The sequence below is a fragment of the Panthera tigris genome, chromosome B4 (genome assembly GCF_018350195.1).
Source record: "Panthera tigris isolate Pti1 chromosome B4, P.tigris_Pti1_mat1.1, whole genome shotgun sequence".
NCBI classification, from domain to species: domain Eukaryota; kingdom Metazoa; phylum Chordata; class Mammalia; order Carnivora; family Felidae; genus Panthera; species Panthera tigris.
Genome location: NC_056666.1, coordinates 95,761,032 through 95,786,376, shown reverse-complemented (window position 1 = coordinate 95,786,376; position 25,345 = coordinate 95,761,032). Strand labels below are relative to the sequence as shown.

General features: G+C 40.7%; 1 protein-coding gene across 1 annotated transcript in view; it reads right to left on the bottom strand.

Annotated features, from left to right (window-relative positions):
- Positions 1-23,843, bottom strand: part of TRHDE (thyrotropin releasing hormone degrading enzyme) — a 378,437-nt gene extending 354,594 nt beyond the window's left edge. Inside the window, exons 1-2 of the mRNA XM_007082254.3 lie at positions 22,927-23,843; positions 9,203-9,476 (exon numbers count right to left, since the gene is read on the bottom strand). Of these exons, the coding sequence (XP_007082316.3) occupies positions 9,203-9,476; positions 22,927-23,843 (1,191 nt within the window). The remainder of the gene's footprint in view (positions 1-9,202; positions 9,477-22,926) is intronic.
- Between the last annotated feature and the right edge of the window lie 1,502 nt (positions 23,844-25,345).

Sequence of the window (25,345 nt, the reverse complement as noted above, 5' to 3'; positions counted from 1 at the left end):
GGTTTATAAACTTGCAGAAAGGTACAAAACAGTATTGGCTATTTCCTCTACAAAGACAAGCCATTCAACGTCAAGTAGCCATTGGCGACTGTATGGAAACATTTTTGTTCTCTTCCTCTAGATTCAGCAATCCTGTACCCAAAAATTAACTGCAGTAGGCTCTGCATAGATGTATTGTGTTATCCATTCCTTAACTAGCACTATTAAAAACAGTCTACAATCACTGCATGCATTTCTTTATTCTACAGAACTTACCAGCTCTGTTCCTACCACACTAATGAAATTTAAGAGGTTCATCAATTAAATTATTTTCCTTTTTAAGTTCTCAAACTCCTTGGCTCTAATAAACTCCTGACCTAGCCACATAGCTTGCTGACAAGACTGCAGACCGAACTGGAATGACCCAAACTTGGCTCAAACATATCTCTCATGCAGCAGAGGTGAGCTGGGTGCTATAATCCCAAGACAGGCACCCATAAGGCAGCCAGCCTACATCCACCCAGCTGGCAAGCCCAGCTATCATCAGACACTCAACAGCAATCAGAGACTTTGCTTTCCTGATAGAGGACAGAGACAATCCCTGGTCTTTCAGTGTATAAGAGCCACCTCATTTCTCCTCCCCTGCACTAGATTCCCCAGAGCCTAGACTGCACTGGATTCAGTTCCCTGCTTGGCAGTAAATCTTTGCCCTCAGTACTCAACTCTCTTTATCAACACATTTCACCTACATATTTCTACAGAGTTCCTAAAAACTAATGATATCTGTATTGTAAACTTTGCTATTTATATTTCAATTTTAGTAAAAATTACTTTTCACAAATTTTCATGTCTTACATATTAACCAGAAGATTTTGGAAAAACCTGACATTGTGACTTCTCTGAAGGGAGTTTACTCGTTTAGATGTTCAATGGACTTTCACTAAGTACCTATCATTTTCTACATACAATAGGAAGTGCTGAATCTTACAAAGATGAGTAAGATATGGCACCAGCCTTCAAAAAGTTCACAGTCTAGGGGCACCTGGGTGGCTCAGTCATTTAAGTGCCTGACTCTTGATTTCAGCTCAGGTCACGATCTCATGGTTCGTGAGTTTGAGCCCCACCTTGGGCTCTGTGCTGGCAGTGTGGGAGCCTGCTTGTTCTCTTTCTCTCTCTCTCTCAAAATAAATAAATAAACATTAAAAAAGGTTCATAGTCTAGAGGAGCAAAGAGGCTGGCAAAAAAAATGACTATGAACAATGAGATAATGACTATAAGACATGAGTTTACAAAATATTCCAGGAGTAGAGAAGGGAAGATGACTATCTCTTGTTGCAGTCATCAGGAAGCCTCTATATATATCCCTAAATTTACTGTAATCCAACTCTTTTGTTGTTACTATTTCTTTTTCTTTCTCTATGGACACTTATTACATAATATTCATAATGCAATCTAAACAGAATGTTTAATGACAAAATGACTCCTACTATTTATATGAATTTTTTTAACTGGAATATATGCTTACAGCATATTAACTTACACTTGCACTTTTCTTGTTAAAATGAGACATAAGTTTTACTTTCTTCTTTTTTTTTTTTTTTATTTACATAGGCTTCACACCCAGCATGGAACCCAATGTGGGGCTTGAACACATGATCCTGGGATCAAGAGTTGGATGCTTAACCAACTAAGTCACTGAGGTGCCCCAAGCTTTATTTTTCAGTAGGAAACTACACAGAATGATTCCATGTTTTAAGTGTGTATATACAATATAATCCCTAGAATTCTAGAATCAGAAACGTCCATATGTATGTATGTGTATACTTTCCTGGGTGTAGATATTTATAATATACATCACTACTGTAAATTTTGTGTATCCTTCCTGCTGTAGTCAGTCCACACAATAATACTAAAAAATATGTTTGTGGCACTTGTAGATTTTTCCCAGCATCTGTTCTCTACAAACTCTTTTTTGCAAGATGCCCTCCCATTCATGAGGTGAAGCAGAAGATGCCATGTTCCTATGATATGACTCCACATGTCCACTCTCTAGACACAGTTATCACATATGATCACATGACTCAAACAGGGGCAATTAATAACAGTCCCTATGAGTTTGGGAATTTGTAAAGTTCACTTTCCCTCTTGGGTCCTCCATAGCAATATGCGAAACTTGGGAACTTTTGGCTGTAATATTACACCACAGTAATCAAAGAACAGAAGAAGTCTGTCCACAGAGAGTAAAGCAAAGCAGAAGAAGCGCTGATGAGGACCTGCCATAGGATCCCCAAGATTCCCACAGTGCTCCAATCCCAGGTCTATTCCCTGGGATGCCTTCAGATATCCCAATACCCTTCTAATACATGTTACTTTTTTCTTAAGCTCAAATTGAGTTTTTATAACTTGATAATTAAAGAATGCTGACAAATAAAAATTTATATATCCAGTTATAATATGATGAACACATCATTTGGGCAGTGTAAATTGTGCATCTAAGAGACTGGCCAACAAAAATGAAAACTCTCATTAGTTGTCATAGCCAATTCAGAATACATTGAGAATCTGGAGGACAGAAACTATGGAGTTTTTATTACCTTAAACCTTAAAGTCATTCTTGAGTCTTTGCTCTCCTGGTTCCCCAGTGTTTCCTTTTTCCTATCTTTTGTCCCTCACCAAATCCTATCAATTCTTCCTTCAAACTGCCTTTCATATCTACACTATCCTATCCATTTATAACTACGCTAGCCCAGAGTTTCTTAGGGAAATGGGCCCCCAACCCCAGTCTCTTTGCGTCCACATATTTTGCATGTTTTCCTCAGGCAGATTATAAAAATTATACATGTCATGACTCCAGCTTTTAAATTTTCAGTAGCTCTTTAAAAAAATTATTTGTTTTGAGAGAGACATGAGCAGAGGGGGGAGGTTCAGAGAAAGAAGGGGACAAAGGATCCAAAGCAGGCTCTGCACTGACGGCAGAGAGACCAATGTGGGGCTCAAACTCACGAACTGCAAATCATGACCTGAGCCAGTCAGATGCTCAACCGACTAAGCCACCTAGGCGCCCCTTAAATTTTCAGCAGCTCTTATTGTTAACTGAACAAATCTTAAAACTTAGCCAGGCATCAAGCTCTTTCACAGTCTAGTTTCCATCTACCTCTCAAATTTATATATCGCTACTCCCTTCTAGGACTTCTGAATATATCATCAATTTAATTGTCATCATCAGAGTAAAATGTGTCAGGCACTGTGCTTATGATTTTATAAACATAATCTTCTGAAATACATATAACATCTGTGATGGTTTCAAATTAGCCTGCAAATTCTCTGGCACTACTCCCATTGAAAGATGGAGTCTATATTCTCCTTGCTAGAATCTGAGCCAACTTAAGTTTGTCACTAAGTCAGTGCACTAAAAGTAACACTGTTTAACTTCTTAGGCTGGGTAAGATAGCTTCCGCCTTGTTAAAAGGAAGAGGGAAAAAAAAAAAAAAGATGGTGACTAATACAATCTATGTAACCACTTACAATGAGGTGAACAGGCAGTGCAAATCTCTTGGTACATTCACCTTTGGAGGCCTGAATCACCAGTAACAAGTTTGACAACATTAGGCCACCATGCTGCTAGGTGGCTCAGATCACATGGAGAGACCACTCACAGATGCTCCAGAGGAGACCCCCCACTGAGGGCCCAGAAACAGTGAACATCAAGTAAATAGACACTCAGTAAAGATGCCCCCCGATGATTCTGGCCCACGGCTGCCAAGTCACTCCTGCCATCAAGCCCTTCCAGCTGAGACCCTGCAGAGTAGAGAGGAGTCCTTTACTGCTCTGTACTGTCCATACTTAAGACCCCAAGAATCCATGGCCATAAGAACTGGTTATTTTTTCATTGCTATGTTTCAAAGTGATTTCTAATTTAGCTATATCAGTTGGGACCAATTTTAGTACCTGAAAGTAGGGCACTGCCATAGCAAAAGACTTAAAACATGTGGCACTGGCTGTGGGACTGGGCTGTGAATAAAAGTGAAAGATCCTTGAGAGTATCCTGCCACAGAAGCTTTATGACTTTTAAGGAAGGTGTTGGTGACAGCTTGAAGGATGTTAAGGCAAATAGTATTGGAAGCTAAAGGAAAGGGGGCCTCTGTTATGCAGTAGAAGAAACTCTGGCAACACTGCTACCTGTGATGCTAAAGAAAATAAGAAATATAACTATTGAACTATATTTTCTAGCTAAGAAGACTTTCAACCAAAAAGTGCCACCAGCTTCTTCTCCCTGGCCATAAAAAATCCAAACCTGGAGAGATGAGCTTAAGAACAAACTGTCTAGTTTCCAAGTAAAATGTGGAATAGGAAAGAGCTAGGACTTACTGAGCTTGAAATTAGAACTCTTTCTCCTTCTCGGCTTCTCCAGATGGTGAAAGATTCTCAAAGTAAGAAATGGACTCGGGGCGGGGCGGGGCCAGGGGGGGGTGACGGAAATACAGGTCACTTTTAGCAAAATGTGATCTAAAGATGAAGCCAAGGATGCAACTTCAGGAACTGTTAAGATGTCAGATACTTTTAAAGTGATGCTCCTCAGACCTCTTCAAAAAGACAAAAGTCTTAAACTTTTTTTAAGTTTATTTATTTATTTTGAGAATGAGAGAGAGCACACACGCACACATGCGCACACAGACACACACACGCACTCAGCTCAGTGTGAAGCCTGATGCAGGGCTCCATTCCATGACCATGAGATCATGACCTGAGTCGAAATCAAGAGTTGATCACTCAACCGACTGAGACACCCAGCTGCTCCAAAACAAATGTTTTCTAAGGACCTTAAGTGTGTTCCTTATAAACCTCTGTTCAGTAATAGAGCATCCAAGAATGTTATGAGAATTATTCTGCAAAGCCTCACAGTAAACAAAGGCTCATATTAAAGAGACCTGTGGTATAGTTTTGTCTAACGGAATAGATATAACTTGATACACAATAAGTCAAGTTTTAAAAAAATAATTATACCTTTTTTGACTTTTTGACTTTCTTTTGACAAAAGAAAAATAGGCCTTTGGACCCCCAGCTTTTTACTGATAGGAAGCAAGCTGAGAAAGCTATTCAATTTCAAACACAAACTAATTTTTCATTTAAAAAGAAAAGATGCCTTAAAAAGCAAAACTGAGAGTCCAAATGATGGGCCAACTTCCAAGAAGGACAATTCAGCATTGAGTCATAATTTTAAAATTGCCAACATGTTCCCAGTTGGATTTCAGAACTGCTATGGACCAGCAACTGCTATGTCCTCCCATTTTCTCCATTCTTGAATGGAAAGTTCTATTGAAATAATAATATTCCCATCTTACCATTGTCTGTTGGGGGAGAGAAGATAGATAACATGTCTCTTTAGCAAACAGATCTTCAGAGCAAGAGAAACCATGCACAAGAAACCAAACCCCAATAGTCTCATCTACACCTAGACCTAAATTAGCTGTTGAGATCCTGGACCTCAGACTTTAGACTAATAATGTAATGCAATGAGTGATTGCATTTTGTATGTGGGATGAATATAAATAATTTGTGGTCAGAGAGAAGACTTCACTGATTTTAAACTATGTCTACAAATGCTCTGACATTCCCTATCAAGAAGTGGGATATATGCCCTCTTCTAGCAAATCAGAGCCATCCTTAGTGGCTTACCTGTAACCATTAGAATGCAGCAGAAGTTCTGATGTTTATGACCATAATAACCATACACTATTTCCCATAGATATCCTGTACATATCCCTACCTCTTTGTCTTTTCTTAGTTTACATTTCCTACCAAGGATTATATGCACACATCATCTGCTTCTCTAAGACCAAACCTTTATTCAGAGTCGTATTAAATCCTATCTCCTCTATGAAGCACATCATTAGACTCCAACCTTAGCAATTTCTCCCTCTTCTCAATGGTCTTGAACTTATTTTCTGCAACTTTCCTTTCACAGTTAGTGAATGCCAGTATCACTAGTTCACAATTAGATGATTTATTGCTTTTCTGACACATATTCCTTGGCTAGTCTCTTGAATTATGCCCCTAGACAAGGGTTGAAACTCCAAATGCCTACAGAATGAAAGCAGGTAGTCTATGATAGTGAAATTGACACAATGCAAAAGAACAAAAGTGGTCTGGATTAGGTTACACTGGAAAGCAAATGTGCCATGTAAATGAGTCAGCCACCATCCAGGTACAGCACATTGATTTTCTTCAAAACAAATATTACTACCTGACACACATTTATTTGTTTATTGTCACTCTCTCCATATTAGGATGCAAGTTCCCTGAGAGTAGGAACTTTGTTGCTTTGTTTGCTGCTATATCACCAAAGCCTAGAACACTGAGTCTAGACTACCTGACAATCAGTAAATATTTGCTGAAGGAATAAATGAGTGAACCATTATTGCCAAGTGGGAAGGGAGCCCAATGTCACAAGATCTTGCCATTGTTCAAAAGAAGCCAGAAGCAATTTTATGTGCAATCTCTCTACTTCTAAATTTCAACAATTAATTACAGAAATACTAAGCCATTTTGGAGATGGGTAAGCAAAGTACGTCCACCAGTTTGGATTCCATCTGAAAGATGCACATGTGACCATTGTACTAGAAGGATCTTAAGAGTCTTTTACCCTTCTAATTACTTAGGATAGTGCCTTGCAAAATGCAGACAACTTGAGAAGCAAATGATGATGATGCAAATATCACACTTCAGGCACTGTTACGATTCAGCTGTAAATTATTAAGATGCTACTCAAGTTACTCTTTCATATCTCAAAGAAAACTGCATCAGCTTCTGATCCAAAATGACCACGTGGACTTCACATGACTATTCCACACTCAAGATCTTAAGGCTAAACTTCACTCCTTCCAGCTGTTAAGAGTTCAGAAATGTGATGTGCTTATTTTCCTTCATGCAGTGAAGATAAAATAAACTGGATATCCAAGAGGTGACAGGAAAAAAAGAAGCAGGTTTTAAACTGTATTTCCACAGTTGATAAATAAGGGTTCCCAGGGGCAATTTTGTTTTCCTTTTTATTATCCTTAGTATTTTTAGATTATACAATCTAAAATTTTATTTCAGTTGACCTTTCATGCTCTCTGGTAGCATGTTTTATCTTTTCTACATAAAAATTATTAAGTAGGAATTTTAAAATGTTTACTAATTACTGGGATTCTTAACTCTAATAAAAGTCACATCTAAATAATTAGAGTGTGTCTGGTTTTAAATATGGGTCACTTAGCAACAAGCTTAATTGTGTAGGGCTGAGAATACTTTTAAGATGCTTTAAAGAAAACATACTGGAAAAAAAACAGTTCCAGTATGCCCTGTGCTGCAAGCTGATGCACAGCAAGCCAATCATCAACTTTTGAAGACGTCAAAGTAAACGAGATGTCTTGGTGTTCCTTTTCTGTGTGTGGTCCAACACGAACAGCCTTGAAGGAGTCATCAACAAACATCAGAGGAACTCAACATAACAAATGAGTATAAATCCAAAAGGGTAAAATGTCTTCTGGCCCTCCAGAGCCAGCATTTAGGACCTAATTTTAATGATTATGTAGATTAATTCACCATACGCAGCTCTTCAATAATGGCATTAATTTTTTATGCAGGCTGATTTTATTTTTTAAATAGGTTCCACAGTGATGTATATTTAAAATAACCCTGAGAAAAATTTATTTATATAAACCCATTTTTCAAAGTTTAGGTTGTTATAGACCTATGAACTTCTTACAGAATAAGAGTATAGATTTCTATTCACCTCTTTTGTTACATTTAAGCAACACTGAATACAATGGCCAGTGGATAGGGAGAATCATTGCTTGGATTCTTTCACAGACATACAGCTGAAATGATGAAACAGAGTTCCTAAGGCACAAGGAGGGAAAGCCCAAAATTTGGGATCAGACCAACAAAAGTTTGTCTTACAGCTCTACCACTTGTTTAATTTTTGACTCTGGGTAAGCTACTTAATCTCTTTAAACCCCAATTTACTTTATTCATCCAGAAAAAGAGAATCATAATACCTTGCTTTAGGGGTGACATAAAAATTAAAACAGATGCATATTTATTGTGTAAGCCATTGAAATGAGGAGGAAGTTTTTAACTCAGCATGGCCTGACCTGGCCTGACTAGTGCAACACAATAGTATGCAAAACACTTAGAACACCATGCTATCACAAATGATAGTTATCACGCAGAGTCCAATTGATTCCTTTTATAAATTAAATGCAGAGCATGAATTTTCTAGGTTTCCTATATATCATGCTCCCCTAAGAATGTATTTCTATACACTTGGGTGTTACAGGCTAAGAGAAGCTTTATACCCTACAGAAATTCTAGCACATTGGCAGAAGAATTCATGTACAAAATATTCACTGAGCATTGTTGTTAATATTTGAAAACCAGAAACATTAAAACGTTTATCTACAGGAGGATGACAAATTTTGATATCTTCATTCAAACAATCTATTCAGATAAACCACAAAAACATAACTTTAGGTAAAAACTAAAATGAAATAAAAATAAGTTGCAGAACTATGTATAATATAAACCACTTATATGAAATTGTAAAGCATTGCATCCATACATAGAGAAATATATATACATACTTGATAATCGTATGGTAACATGCACAGAAATGGCAAACATCAAACTCAGGACAGTAGATATCTCTAAGGGAGGAGGCAAGGCAATGAGATCAGGCAGGTGTACACAGAGGACTTCAACTCTATCCAAAGTGTTTTACTTTCTCAAAAACTAAATAAGACTAGAGCAAAGATGGTAAAATGTTCAGATACTCTAGAGCCAGCAAGTAGGCATGTGGAGTTTATTATATTATTATTTCCATTTTCTGGATATTTGAAATATTTCACAATAAAAGGCAGCAGGATTCCCAGTCATATAAGTAAAGACAAGGAACTTCCCCAAAACAAATAACAGATGTTTCAGAAATACTCAGAAGATGAAGAGGGACAGGGATGGTGGAGGTGGGAGAGGTGGTAAACGGAATAAAAAGGGCTGGGTATGGAAGAGACAGTCCTCTCTGACTCTTTGAAAGCAGGAAGATAATTTACCCCTAACGGTTAACGAAAGAATTCAGCTACATAAGATTTAAAGAGGATAAAAATGATTAACTGTTAATCCAGAAATCAGATTACTATACAGTGTATACAGTATCTAAAGACATATTTAAGTTTAAAATACTTACTGCAACCCCACTCTTGGTGGTAGTTTCTTTGTATGTGAAGTTGCAAATTGCCCAGGCTAAATAATATGTAGACATGAGAGGGGTCTGTGAAAAGTGATCCGTAACCCATCCATCTTCCTCAAACACGGAAGTTTCCACTGGCATATTGGATAAAGATAAATAGGTTGCTTGATGCTTGATGCTAATTTTGAAAGTAGCCTTGTATATTGGCTCATCAAAACAAGGAAATGCCTTTCTGGCATGTGTAGGCGAAAACTGAGTAACACCAAGGAACCTGGAAAAAAGAAAATGACATTCTCAATTACATTTATGGCTTGAGTTAAGTTATGCCCATTTTACATGCTTCTGCTGATAAAATAATATATTTTTGCCAAATCACAAATTCTGAACTGAACTGAAGTTCATGAATAGCATGAAAGTACAATTCATGTATATTTCCCCAACAATAAAATTCCTTCAGGGAAGTTTTTGTCTCAGTTGAGATACATTCTCCAAACCCAGACCAGTGCTTACTAGACAAAATATGACACTTTACAGAAAAACAACTCGTTGCCATCACATTGAAAAATACTTGGAACTAATGGTTCTTCTTTTTAGTATGCCCCCCATTTTCTCTTCTAAAGCTGTATAAGTAAAGACAGTAAAACCAAAATCTGATGTTGTCATCAGATACATGTAGAACAGACCGTCAGTGGGAAACATCTGTGCCCTCAAACTTCAGCAAGACACGATCTGATTTTGTAAGAACTTTGAAACCTGACAAAAGTTGGTTGAAATTCTGGCCTCACAACATTCTCAGCTGTATCATCCTGGATGATTACTAAATTTCCCTAAGGTATAGGTGTTCATTGCTTGAAAGGAAATAATCAAACATAACTTTTAAAAAATATTGTAAAGTGTGCACTATTTTTTACAGGAGAAGCGTGTAAAGCATCTATCACTGTAAAAGATGAAGAGCAACCATCAGATAGCTAATAAATGGCAGCCAGCCAATAAGTGATATTGATTCACAATATCTTTAACTTTACTTGAGCCTTTTGACACGTGTTTATATTGAATGACCCAGAGAATATTAGTTTTTACTACCCATATATTTATTACATAAATTATAACTTTGATATTATTATGTTAATATAATACAAATTAATATAATAAATATAAACATGTCAATGTGTGCTCATGTGTATATATCTATATAAATGTATATAAATCTTTAAGTTTTCAGATCAAGCTGCAAAGTTGCATCTCATTAAAACTCTAGCTAGAAGCACCCTCTACATTCTTTCAGTTATAGTTACAAACTAAGAACCTTAAGGAAACCTTTTTTTTTAAAAAAGGAGACCATTATTTATGAAAACATTCATGACACGAGTCAATTAAACTTTTCTGATAATACTAGTTATAAAACTCAATATAAGGCAATTAAATATCAGACTTCATAAAACGTTACTAAGTGGAAAATGGAAAAAAGAGTCTCTTTAACAAATGGTACTGGGACGGGCTCTGTGCTGGCAGCTCAGAGCCTGGAGCCTGCTTCAAACTGTGTCTCCCTCTCTCTCTGCTCCTCCCCGGCTCAGGCTCCGTCTCTCTCTCCTTCAAAAATAAACAAAAACATTAAAAAAAAAATGGTACTGGGAGAACTGGACAGCAACACGCAGAAGAATGAAACTAGACCACTTTCTTACACTATTTACAAAAATAAACTCAAAATGGATGAAGGACCTGAATGTGAGACAGGAAACCATCAAAACCCTAGAGGAGAAAGCAGGAAAAAACCTCTTTGACCTCAGCCACAGCAATTTCTTACTCGACACATCTCCAAAGGCAAGGGAATTAAAATCAAAAATGAACTATTGGGACCTCATCAAGATAAAAGGCTTCTGCACTGCAAAGGAAACAATCAACAAAACTAAAAGGTAACTGATGGAACAGGAAAAGATATTTGCAAATGACATATCAGATACAGGGATAGTATCCAAAACCTATAAAGAACTCAACAAACTCCATACCCAAAAAACAAATAATCCAGTGAAAAAATGGGCAGAAGGCATGAATAGACACTCTTCCAAAGAAGACATCCAGAAGGCCAACAGACACACGAAACGATGTTCAACATCACTCCTCATCAAGGAAATACAAATCAAAACCAAACTGAGATATCACCTCATACCATCAGAGTGGCTGAAATGAACAAATCAGAAGATTATAGACGCTGGCGAGAATGTGGGGAAATGGGAACCTTCCTGCACTGTTAGTGGGAATGCAAACTGGTACTGCAGAGGTTCCTCAAAAAATTAAAAATATAACTACCCTATGACCCAGCAATACCACTGCTAGGAATTTACCCAAGGGATACAGCAGTGCTGATACATAGGGGCACATGAACCCCAATGTTTATAGCAGCACTAATAGCCAAATTATGGAAAAGACCTCAATGTCCATCAACTGATGAATGGATAAAGAAGATGTGGTTTATATACACAATGGAATACTACTTGGCAGTGAGAAATAATGACATCTGGCCATTTGCAGTAATGTGGATGGAACTGGAAGGTATTATGTGAAGTGACATAAGTCAGGAAGAGAAAGAAAGATACCTTATGTTTTCACTCATATGTTGATCTTGAGAAACTTAACAGAAGACCATGGGGGAAAGGAAGGGGAAAAAAATTTACAGAGAGGGAGAGAGGCAAACCATAAGAGACTCTTGGATACTGAGAATGAACTGAGGGTTGATGGAGGTGAGGGGAGAGGGGAAAGTGGGTGATGGACATTGAGGAGGGCACTTGTTGGGATGAGCACTTGGTGTTGTATGGAAACCAATTTGACAATAAATTATATTAAAAAAATAAAAAATAAATAAAAATAAAAGGCTCTTTCCTGAGGTGACTGGGTGGCTCAGTCAATTAAGCATCCAACTTCAGCTCAGGTCATGATCTCACAGTTCATGAGTTCAAGCCTCACATTGGGATCTCTGCTGACAGCTCAGAGCCTGGAGCCTGCTTTGAATTCTGTGTGTCCCTCTCTTTCTCTGCCCCTCTCCTGCTCATGCTCTCTCTCTTGCTCTCGCTCTCTCTCTCTCTCTCTCTCTCTCTCAAATAAATAAATAAATAAACATTAAAAATATATATAAAAGGCCCTTTCCCCTACAAGTAATTCTGCCACCACTCCTCTCTCCATCATCCACAGTGTTCATGGTTAATCTAACATGGCTCACTTTCCCACTGAACCCAAACTTGGCCTCAGAATTATTCTTAGCATAGCACTTGAGGCAGCTACTACCAATTAATAGGAGTTGATATGTGCATTGAATCTTATTGGCTATCCCTAGCTCAACCATCAGATGTAAAAGTTCATACCATTTTAACATTATGAAGCTTACATTTATCATTGAGAGCCTACTTTTTTAAAACTTAGTTTTGAAATGGAGAAAAATAAGACATTTTCAAGATGAATTGTATACTTACTCTCAGAGAGAGGATTCTTGGGAGTTAGTTTGGGAGCAGTACTGGGCTACTACATAGCAGGTTTGGGTAATGCCTGAGTCTATTTTTTTCATTAGTAGAAGGAAAATAATAATGCTTTCTAGGCCTTCCTTCCAAAGCTGTCGAGATGATAAAATGATATAATATATGGGAAAGTCTTAACTACAAATCTTCAGATGAATATAAGGTTAAAGTTGGAAGCAATCTTAGAAACAAATTGTCCAGCTCTCATAAATTTCTAAAATGAAAAAGTAGTTCCAATAGGGTTAAGTGATTTGTCCACAGTTTATACTGGCAATTAGTACAAAGCTGTGTCTAGCAGTCACATTTTCTGCATCTCAGTAAGAAGTAATTGTATTTCAAGAAGAGTAAAATGAATCATTAGCCGTAATTTATAAACAATGTTTTAATTCGACTTTTGGTAACAAAGGTTCTTCTTTCCAAATTTGCCGGTACCATGGTAGTATTTTTCCTTATGATTTTCTTTTGACAGTAATAGTTTTGTTTAATGAAATGTCGCTACCTTTTAGTTAACATGTACCCATTTACAATTTCTCTCCACATGCTTTTGTCTTACCTAATGTTCTTGTATCTCATCTTTCCATCTTATTAATTGAAATATCCACTGAGCTTGATATTTCTCTCCTGAGCTGTTTAAAATTTACCTACAGGATTTCATATACAAGGAAAAAGTGTTCCTTTTTAACTTTCAAGTACTGAGGACTCCAATTCCACCACCGAACAAATAGATGTGGTCTGCTGTGTATGAGCTTTTCACTATATTAAGTACGTGGTAGGATTTTTAAAAAAATATAACCATTTTTGTCCTTAAGGACAATCTAACTGAAAAGAAAAAAATATATACATATACATAAAAACACAAGTAACAACATTGGGGGTAAAGTTCTACAAGAGTTCAACAGAGGGGATGCTATTAGAATGTATTAGTCATTAAGTAAAAATCAAAGGTGTGTTTGGCATTAAGCAATTAATGGGTAGGGATTTATTAGATGTAGAAGATTAAATACTCTGGGTTAATGAGAAATTAATAAACCAAATATTTATACAGAAGAATCATGTTGTGCAGCCTCTTTTTGCCTTACATAGTATGTAAATATGTTAGTAAAGCCAGCAATTTAAATCACTGATTCTCAGGGTTGAAAGGGATATAAAGATCATCTAGTGACTTTTTCTGCAATTAATATTCTTAATGAATTCACACACACAGTATATATCTATGCACAGAGGGCCACCATATATTCTGATAATGTCTAAATGAGGAAATACCAATTTCACAGTCTGGCAACTGAGGACGATTGCAATGGAATTTCAATTCAGTATTTAGGAAATCAAAAGAAATCCCTTGATGAAGAAGAACAGTTGGATGAGATTACTTTTAGGTCTTTTCCAAGCTCAAGATCCTATAACTGTAGAATATTCAGAAATAAAATATTCTCTCTATTTGATGAGATTTTTTAATAGTAAATTACACTACCACTAAATAGCTTTTTACTGCAAGCTCTATAATGCATTTGCTTCTCTTAATCATCATTCTTGACTATTCAATACTGAAGAGAAAAAGATAAATATATATGCATCATTCCCTCGGGGAGTTTATACTCTAATAAAAGAAATTAAACAAATACCTAAACTGGTATTCTACAAAAAGCCATGACAAAGAAGGAAAACGTACGAAGAACTTACATTCTCCTGAAGCAAGGCTTCTCAATCTTGGAACTACTGACATTTAAGGTTGGATAATTATTCTTTGTGGGGGGCTGTCCTCTGCACTTTAAGATGTTGAACAGCATCCAGGGCCTCTACCACTAGATGCCAGTGGCATTTCCCACCCAGCTGTGACAACCAAAACATATCCAGGCACAGCAACTGTATTGTACCCTGGCGTTGGGGTGGGGGTGGGGGGGGGGGCACAAAATTTACCCAGTTGAGAACTACTGGCCTTAAGAATTGAAGAGGCTTTATGGAGGAAGAAACCTAAGAATTGATCTTAAAGCCTGGGTAGTGTTTTAAAGGTCAGAAGCAGATGACGAAGTCAGCAAGTCGACTGTAAGTAGCACAGAAATAAGCCTTTAAAAAAGTATCGACTCACTTATTAAGTTAGTGCGCTGTCTGTTCTCTCACAGATTCTCATTTTATCAGGACTCAGTATTTCTGGTCCATCTCTAACACCCCTCTCACCCTTGATATTCTCCTGTCTAACAAAGAGACCTAGTTCAAGGCTCAGTACCCTCAACAGGCAACAGGTTCTGCTGGATTTCAAAAAAAATAGAATTCTGTCTTCATTGTATGTATTTTAGGGTTGCCTTCGACTGGTGGAAGGGGCACTTCTCTTCTGCTTACTGACATTAAAAACAGCAGAGAGGCCTCTAAAGAAGGTGACTGGAGTAGAAAATAATGAATTTGGGTTTTGAGTAAATTCGAAGTAAGTTTGAGTTGGTAGCAGGACACCAGATAGAAGTACAAAAAATTAATTAAAAATAGAAAAAATTGTAATATACAGTATGGATCCAAAATACATATGCAAATGCAGCAAGAAGTAATATAAAACAGCAGGAGGCAGAAGGTAATAGGGAAAAGCAGTTCGTTTTCGGTTTTTCTCCTGCTTCTTTAAACAAAATCATTTTCATCTTTTAATGAATCTCTCTATTACCATGAAAAATTCCACTTCCAAAAGTGACATCTAGAAGTGTCATTCCAAGAATGCCACTTTAGCATAACGAGAAAAACGTAAATAATATACTTGTATTTTAATTCTCTTCTATCTAAAATAAATTACTTTATTTCTTAACAACTTGTCTATTTGACATTTTGGTTGAGCTGAGGAGGGCATAGAGCTCTGTGTTGCTTCTGAAGGATACAGAGAATTGATTTCTTCTTATTTCTGCGGAAGTTCACTAGGCAAGCTACTTGTGTCAAGTCATTATGATAAGATTCAGCAGAAGTAATGCATTAACGTTGGCTGATATTGCCAACAAATTACTGTATGTGATACAAAACAATTTCTGTTCCATTATTTTCAGTTTGCCTTTTCATAAAGTTAAAATATGCAGAGGAAACCAACATTTGCATGACACTGTTAGCATGCAGATTGATTCATGGCTTTTCTCTGTGGAGCCCACCAAAACCAGGAGAACCTCACAAAGGGCATGCCCCATTGGAGAGGTTTCCATTAGGACCACATTTATGCATACCACACATACAGCAGTGAAAAATGATCTTTGAACTTGCTTCCATTGCAATAGCAATCTGCCTGGTGTTGCAAGAGTTTCAGATTGATAATAAAAACTCCCAAGATCTAACGAAAAGTTCTAATGGAACATCTAGTTACTATTCAACTGTTTGCAGTAAATGGACTCAGTTGACAAGGTCATGGAAGTTACACGTGTCCCATTTAAAGTTAAGGTTGTTAATCAAAATGCAAATTATTACTCAATGACAAAACATTTTAAGCCAAAATGGGTCGTTGTTTAGACTGTGTGTTTTTATGTACTTCAATGAGTCATTAAACCTCTGCCATTTCAGAAAAGTACTCCTGCTGAATATTCAGTGCTATAAGCAAGCGTGTAATCTATTTTTTTAAATAACCATTCTAGTAAACTAAAAACATAATGCAATAATGCCAGCAATATGTATGTAGGAAGCAGTGCATATGTGAATAATCGTGTTATAAAAACAGAGCACAATATTCATAATTGTTTTCCTATTTATGTACTAAATACTCTTATCAAAAATGAGTCCTGAGTGCTTGATCACCATTGATGAAGAATATTATGAATGCACTAAAATTACTTTTGCAAGCCATAATATTAGGTTCTCATAGGCATAAATAAACTAGTGTCTGAGATTCGTTTGTTTAATATTGGAAGGAGGCAAAGCATTGTGTAAGTATTATAAAATACTGCTACCGTCAGAATTCAAAGTCTTGGGAACAATAGCTAATGACTGGTGTACCTCTCCCTTGGTCCTCGGGGTTTTACAATTTGATGCACCGACTTCCAGTGACAAGGAGGGCACCCCCCCCCACCCCCTGACCTCTGCTATTCTCACTGCTGATAGAGAGCAGTACCATAATCAGAGAGGTGTCTGTTCCCTTTGTTTCCTTATTCTCTTCCTACTCTCTCAGCCCTCTCCATCTCATCATGTCTGGCTCAAGCATGGCGTATCTCTAGCTGGGCAATACCATAGCGCTTCTCTTCGCTCTCTTCCTCATGGTGGAAAGGCTCTGCTTTCTCCTCTGTCTTTTGAATTTTGCTTGTGGGGCAAAACAAAGAGCAGTGGAAGCAATGGCTACAAGGACAATTCCCACCCCGGCCTTGCTAGTAGGAGAAACCCCAAGGTAAAAATATTGACCCTCTATGACCCTGTACCAGTGCAAAGAGTAGATCTCCAGCCATAGAATAATATAATAATATTAATACCCACAAAAGTGTTTACCATTTGTCAGACACTGCTCTAAATGTTTTATTACTTAACTCACGTGATCCTCACAATAACCCTATCATCATCCCCATTTTCCAGATGAAGACACCAGACACAGAACAGTTAGGAAATGCAGCCAGGGTCATAAAGCTAGCTTTGCTAGTAAGAAGCAGAGTCAGGACATGAACCCAGGCAGCCTGGTTTCAGAGTCCCTGAACACACTAAACACACACACACATCTTTTCCATCCACCAACATAACCAAAAGTGGCTTGAAACTGTTCTTAAAAGAGATAAAAAGTAACCAAGAGTGGTAACTTTAAAACTTCATTCTTTTTCTACCCATTCCTCTGATTTTTTTTTTCAGCTGTGTGGTCACAGGGAAAGATCTGAATAATTAAAGTAAAACTTCACCCTGCAAGTGAACGTAGGTCTAAACTAGGAAGGATCAGCTCATCCCATCTCTGAAAAAACAGTGCTAGAGCTCCTTAAACCACCCAGTCACTCATTTATTCAGTAACTGAGCAGGGAAGTCAGGAGGGGTGAGCATGGGGCCCCTCACCCCAATTCAGCCCCACCTTATCTTGCCAATCTTATTCCCAACACCACCATCCATTGTGGCCACATGAGTCATTCCAGATTGGCCAGGAAACTGAGAAGAGTGGGGAGTATCTTTTATCTTTATATTCACCCACATTCAACATAGTGACAGTCGACTTGCTACTGTCTACTCTCTAGTGGCAAAAAGCAGGATGACATGGGACTTTGAAAAGCTCTGGAGGACCCCAGCCACTGTTGCAAATCTGAAAGCACACAGGGGACAGACAAAACAATTAAAAGGAAGTTGACCACTTTGACAGTGATGATGATTATCCTTGCTGGCCGGTGGGATAATGAACATGGGGTGATGAGGAACACCCTTCCTTACAGACTGTAAAACATTTATGTATTAAACCTTAATCATTTCTTCCTTGCTCCTTTTATACCATCCTTTGCAGATGTGCTTAAAGGAGTCCCATTCTTTCTTGTCATCACATGGACAAATGTCCCCATCCTCAGCAAACCTAAACCATCACCCTGGACTACTGCCTGAAGCCCATTCCCATCCCCATTGGTGAGAATTGGTTTGAGGAAATAAACATGCTTTGCAAACCAAACACCAGAAAACCAGTCACAGATCCATCTTGTTCAAAAGAGATCCAGAGCAGACAGCCCCTGTTTAGGCTTCAGAGTACTTTGAATAAATAAAAACTACTTTAACTCTTTCAGAGAAAGTGTATATTTTATTACTATCCAGGGTAATCAAATAAGATGGCATCATGAAAAACACAGCAAGATAAACACCAACTGTATGGATTTTCCCGCCCAACTGCGTTATTAACTGAACAAACATTTGTAAAACGATTTTTGTAGATTAGGTTTATTGGTGGCATTCTAAATTGTGACCAAAATCTAGCACTGGACTCAGTTTGGCCATATGGTTACATGTGTCTGACAGAAAGGCAATGAGTTAAGTCCATAAAGGAACCATATAAAAAAAGTTTTCACAGACACAAATGGTTTTTTACAAGTTTTTCAGTTCAGAGCCTTCTACAGAGGAGCAAAAAGACATGAATTCCAGCTTGCTCATGTAACAATATCTCCTCACCAGAGTGAATGGGAGAAATGAGGCTGCTTTTAGTATAAAAGCAATGTGGTGGTTTTCTTGTTTTTATTAAATATCATGATTATTAATTCAGTCCAGAAAACTACAAGGCATCAAACCATCTACACTAATACCACAAAAGATCAAATGCCTATCCATAAAATCCTCTAGCCTCTCCACAAGATTCCTGCAAAAGAGTTTTTTGCAATTCTCTTTGAGAACCACAGTGTTATTTTCCAATTTTACTTGGAGATCATGGTTTCTCTTTAAATATCCTTTATAGAAAAAGACCACTTATTTTTATTTTGTCTTCTGTAACTGTGGCATATTATAGACCCAATCAAAGTTTGTCAAAGAAAAATAGTCTCCCTTTTGAAAGTGAATAAAATATTCATTTACTTTGAGTAAATTTCCTCTTTGAGTCCAACCATCTGGTTCTAAATAAGGTACCCTACTTTGAACATGGATATGCTTGCCATCTGGCTACCCGATAGCGGCAATTACTTCAGGTAAATGAACATACACCTAATTCTAAGCAAGTATATTCTACTATAGGATCCTGTGGCATAAATACACACCCTTTTTATCTGCCTACCATGCACCAACTTGAGGCAAAAATGAGTGTGTGTTCTGCCTAATGGAGATAACTTACTGCCATGTGCAAACATTTCAAATCTGAGAGAAACTTATTTGCAATATTCAACAAGTGGTGAATTTTCCCTTTAGCCAAATGCTCAACAGAAAGTAGAGGAGCCTTGGGCTTTAAGAAGGAGTGGGTCCCTCTACCATCGTCCAGTGCAGGATGGGAACCAGGGATGTTGAGTGTTCCCTGTAGGACAAAACCAGGTCCCATTCAATACCTAGTGGGGGATAAAACCTTCCAGGGGTCATAAGTATATAACAGTAGTGAAATCTAATTTTCCTGGCCTCATCTGACTTCTTCCTCTCAGACCTCTAAGGAGTAAACCAAAGAATCAGATTGACTGGGTATTAATGTGTTGTTTCCATATAAGCTAAGTAAGGTGGACCGAATTGTAGTACTGTTCTTTATATATTTCCAGTTGTTCACTTTGACTCATTAGGCAGCATAAGTATTTATTTTTATTACAAAAATTATCCAACAATTAAATTGGCAAAAATTATGACTAACTAAAGATCAAGCTATTTAATCATTAATCAAATGAAAATTTAGAATTTGCATCTATGTCCTCTTGGAAAGTGTGTTTTTAAATGCCAGATTACAGAGCATTTGGGGAACAAAATCATCACCAACTGAAGTCCAAACCTGGCTGAGTTCCTGACATTAGTATGTTTAAAAAGTGTTCCAAAGAAAAAAAAAAAAAAAAAAAGAGGTTAGAGTGGGAGAGAGCCAAAGCATAAGAGACTCTTAAAAACTGAGAACAAACTGAGGGTTGATGGGGGTTGGGAGGGAGGGGAGGATGGGTGATGGGTATTGAGGAGGGCACCTTTTGGGATGAGCACTGGGTGTTGTATGGAAACCAATTTGACAATAAATTTCATATATTTAAATAAATAAATAAATAAATAAATAAATAAATAAATAAATAAATAAAGTGTTCCAAGTACCCATAGTAACAACAGCAATCAAAAAATCAAAAAACTTTTAATATATGTAATATTAACATAATCGTGAAATGGCTCATTAGATTGTCTTTGCCATATCAACTCCAGCTAGAAACATTCAAGAAATTATCATATTCACTCTGGTATTGAAGGAAAAAAAATATGAAGAAGAATAAGGACTTTCTCTAAGATGCTATTTAGAAACAAAACCATCCTGAGATGCCCAGAAATACTGAATCCTGATATTCTATTGGGATGCAGAGTTTAGCCACATGTACACTAGGTTAAACTTTCAACCAAGTTATTTACATCTTTGGGAGAAAATCGGGAGGGAGTTTGAACACAAACATGCACTAGGGGTACAAGAAATCAGTTATGGGTCAAGCAGAAACATCTGGTCTTTTTAAGAGTCCTGTTAATTTGAAAGCGCTGACCAAAACAAGCTCAGTTCCACCAAATACATTTTGGCATGGCTTAAAAAAAAAAAAAAAAGCAGGATTTGTTGGAAGTATTTATTTCACTAGAGCAAGATTTATCAGTAATGATATGCAACTCCCACTATTGACATTTCAACATAAGCTTGTTTCCAAACACAACATGCAAATTTGCCTTATATGCCTTTTCTCCCATATCTGATATGATCATGGGTTTTTAAAAAATATATTTAATCTGTATTGTTCAGAATATGTTGAAGGAAGTGGTAGAAGAGGCTTAAATTATCCACTTCTGATTGTAGGAGCTTGAAAGTGAATAATTTATACATTCACTTATAGGAGGCTTTAGCTATCACACAGCTACTAAACCATTGGAAAATTTATCTGAGGTTACCTCATAGCACACTATAAAAGAATAAAACTTTTGTGTCTTCCCACAACACAGTGAAATTTCCCAGTCTCCTATACAATAACAAACTTCTTCTGTGAGTTCGCAGAGACCACAAGCCCTGGCCCATCAGAAAACCAAAGTTCAAGTCCTACCTCTCCACTGACAAGCCTGCTGATCTCAGGCACCCAGGGCTGCTCTGAGCCTCAGTTTTCTGCTGTGGTGAAAATCATTTGAGAACTGGGGAGGCTCTGCTAGGGGCATCACTGCTAATCTCCAGCCTGCCTCTACTTCTAAGGTTGTCCGATTTCTTTTTTAAGTTCATTTTGGTTGTTTGCGGGCCCTCTACTCATTTCATTAATGAATCAAGGTTATTTTAAATGCAATGGATTAGGGCAAAAAGCAAGAATCACTTGTTTATTCATACAATAATATGCTTGAATGCTAACTACCATAGGATACTCATAATAGCCAATATTTATAGTGGACACTCTATATGCCAGGTATAGGTTAAGTGCTTTTCAATGCATTTGTTCATGGACACCTGCAACAATCCTGTGAGAATATTACTATTATCATCAAATTAAAACTAAAAGTCCGGGCTCTGGAGTCAAACTGCTTGGGTCTAAATCCCTGCTTTGTCAGCTCACTATGTGACAAATGACTTGACCTCTTGCCTCCATTTCCCTATCTATAAGATAGGAAGTGTCCTGGACAGCACCTTCCACATAGGGTTCTTGTAGGAGTGAGTTAACATACATCGCTGGGTAAGCACTAAAGGCGGTCATTGTCAGCAACTGGTGACTTAGATTCGTCAGCTTCTTCGAGCCTTCACCACAGCCACAGTTGTATCTGGGATTCGAACCCACTTTTGTTTGACTGCAAAGTCTGAGCTCTAAACAAGTGGTGGAAAGCCCCACAGCCTCTCCAAAAAATAGAGAATAAAAGACAGTCCAAATCTAAAAAGCATCAAAGGCACTCGTTAACAAGGCATTTGAGACTGTCACTAGCTTTCCCTCTTTTCACCACTGGAGTCATTTCCAGAGGCAGTAACTCAAGAACAACAAAAAACTGGAGTCACTCTGCGTTAAGAGACAGCTGGCAGCACTTGCAAGGAAATTTCTCGCTGGCATTGACCATGGGAGCCTCCCCGGACCCCTGTCAGCCTCCCCCTTAGTCTGTCACCTGGACCCGCTCTTACTGCTCTGAATCTCAAGTTCCAGTTTTGGAAAACTTGAAGCAGCCAAAGTCATCCTCTACTCTGCGCCTGCCAGATAATAGGCGAGGTGGGCACGTTGAGGGGGAGGGAACGATTTGCCCTGCACTGACTTCTTACTTGGATGTGCCCCGGCCTTTGGCCCTCACGTATTTTCCCTGGACCGTATCTTGGCAGGCTTTTGATGCCACCCTGGTATCGCTCAGATTTCACACTACACTTTAAAAAGACCTGTGCTAGACCACGCTAGCTAAGGAACTTTGACGGGTGGGGGTTCCAGACTAGAGGAGGGGGTGGCATTCATTGTTTGGCACTGATGAGTGAGTCTGTGGAGTTGGCAGCAGTGAAAGCCCGGGCATGTGGGAGATCCCAAGGGGTCTGGGTAATGGTCCTACCCCCACCTTACGCTTCCTTCCCCCACCACTCGCTTTTCGGGTCTCAGAAGCCAGCCCGGTCCCTGGGGTCGCCGGCCGCCCAGCCGTTTGAGCAGCCTGGCTGGGTGGGGCGGCGCCGGGCACCGCCTCCCTCCCTACCTTCTCTCCCCGTGGAGCACGTAGGAGCTGCGGAAGAAGCCCAAGAGCTCGTTCTCGATCAGGGCGTTGTAGATGATCTTCAGGTTGTAATTCCTCTGCGCATCCAAGGTCCTATTCAGCACCACCACCAAGACCTGGGTTTGCGGGTAGAGGAAAAAGCCGGCCACCGGAACAGCCCCCGCCACCCGGTCCTCGGCCACCTGCACCTTCTCGACCGCCACCCGGGAGGCGTGCAGCACGACGTAGCGGGTGGCGTTCCGGCACGCGATCTCCACGTTGACCTCCCCGGAGAAGGTGAAGTTCTCCATGAAGGCGGTGAGCATCAGATTGTAGTGCAGCGGCTTGAGGTGGCCCGACAGGCGCAGCTGCGTCCACGGCTGCCACTGCTCCCGCTCCTCCTCCGACGGCGGCTGGGCTGACGGGGTCCCAGGGGTGGCCTCCCCGCCTACCTCGGGCTGCGAGGAGTCTCCGCCGGCATGGTGGTTGCGCCGGGCCGAACCCGGAAGGCTGGCGTTGCCGCCGCGCGCGGGGAAGCCGGCGGGGCCGCCGTCGGCGCCCGGCGCTGCGCTAGCTCCGCACTCGTCGAAGCGCAAGCTGAGCAGCACCGCGAGCATGGTGACCGCGAGCAGAGCCACGATGGACACGGCGAAGGCCAGCACGAGCCGCTTGTGCACCGTGATGTGGCGCTCGGTGGTGCGGGGTCGCACCCCCACGGAGTCCGTCCAGGGGTCCGAGAGCCCCCTGCCGCCGGCCCGGAGCGCGGCGTCGTTCTCCCCCATCGTGGCAGCGAAGGGTGAGCTGCTCTTCTCAGCCCCCTCCTCCTCCTCCTCCTCCTCCTTCTTCTTCTTCCTCTTCTTTTTCTTCTTCTTCTTTTTCTTCTCCTCCTCTTGCTCCCCCCGCTCGCCGTCCAGGGCCATCACACTGCCTCCTCCTCCTCCTCCCCCGCCCCCTCCGGCACCCCCCGCGAGCGGGCCACCCGGGCCACCGCCAGCGCAGGCATCAGAGAGCGCACGCGGGCCGAGGGCGCGACGCCAGCTGGGACCCTGAAGACGCCGGCCCAGGTTCTTTTAAGACGGGTTCTGGCCGCAGACGACAGCAACCTGGGCGCCCCCCATCAGCCCCGCCTCTCTCCGGACCCCGGCAGCCGAGGCGCGGGGCTGCGAGCTCTGGGACGCGCCCAACTTAAGGAGCGTCTCGCTCGCCCCACCGCGCGCTACTTCTCCGGCCGGCGCGGGGCGCCGGGGCACATGCTGCCTCCGCCCCTGTGCGCCTGCGGCTCCCGGCTTGCCCTCCCCTGCGCCCAGCTCTCGCCCGCCTTTCTGCGGGAGCCTTCCAACGGGTCCTCCGCTAGAAAGGACTGGGAGCGGTGGAGAGGGAAGTTAGGGCTTCCGCTTTCTCTCCCCACTCCAGCGGCGGCGTTCAGTCCTCTGGGTGGGATGTGCTCGTGGCAGCAGCAGCGGCGGCAGCAGCGGAGGCGCCCGAGCCATGCACTCCGCAGCCGGGGGCGAGAGGATGGCCGGGGAAGAAGAGAGCGGGGTGAACCAGGCGGGCGAAGTCCCAGGGCCGCAGAGCCGCGCCGGGAATCTGCCCTGAAGAAGGCTTCTCCTCCACCCTGGACACTTTAAGCAGCGGTGGCGGCAAACGGCGTGAGGTTGCAGACCGGACAGCGAGCCTCCCTCGTTCCGACGTTGCTCTGACCTCCGGAGATGACAAGTGAGCAAGAAGTGTCCGATCGGGCCATCCCCTTCAGGTAGATGAAGCTCCGGGTTTGCTCTGTGTCCCCGTGGGGAGAGCCGGAGTGCGTGTGTGCGAGTGCGTGTGCATGTGTGTGCGCGTGTGTGCCTGTGTGTGTGTGTGTGTGTGTGTGTGTATACACAGTCTCCAGGTCCAGATTGCCAAGGCTACTCTGGCTGCATTCGGGGACTGAAACTCCCGGAGAAAGGCAAAGGAGAGAGCGAGAGAGTGCGAGGAGGCAGGGAAGGCGGGAGGGAGGGGAGCGGCTGAGCGGCAGAGGCAGGCACTGGGAGATTAGAGAGCTTTTCTCCGCTCTGTCACACCAGACACCCACAGCCACAGAGGGGGTTGCTGAGCCGCCTGCAAGAAGTACATTGTAAATCTTCAGCGCAGCCAGCCCCGCAGTCACCCCTTTTCCCGACTGCTTAGCCCCATCGCGCCTCCCGGGGAGGGGGGGCGGGAATCCTTGAAGCCTCTGGCTATTAACACCGACAGCGAAGGAAGATCCTGCTGGGGAGCCGTGGCAGGATCAGATTTCACATCTAGCTCGCCTGAGGATTTGGAGGATTGTATGTAAATTGAAACAAATTCTCCAAAGCCTGACTACGGATATTATACAGTGTGATGTGTCCAGGTGTGCAGTACTAAAATAAAGGCTAGCAATGAAGCATTAGAAGCCTCCAGA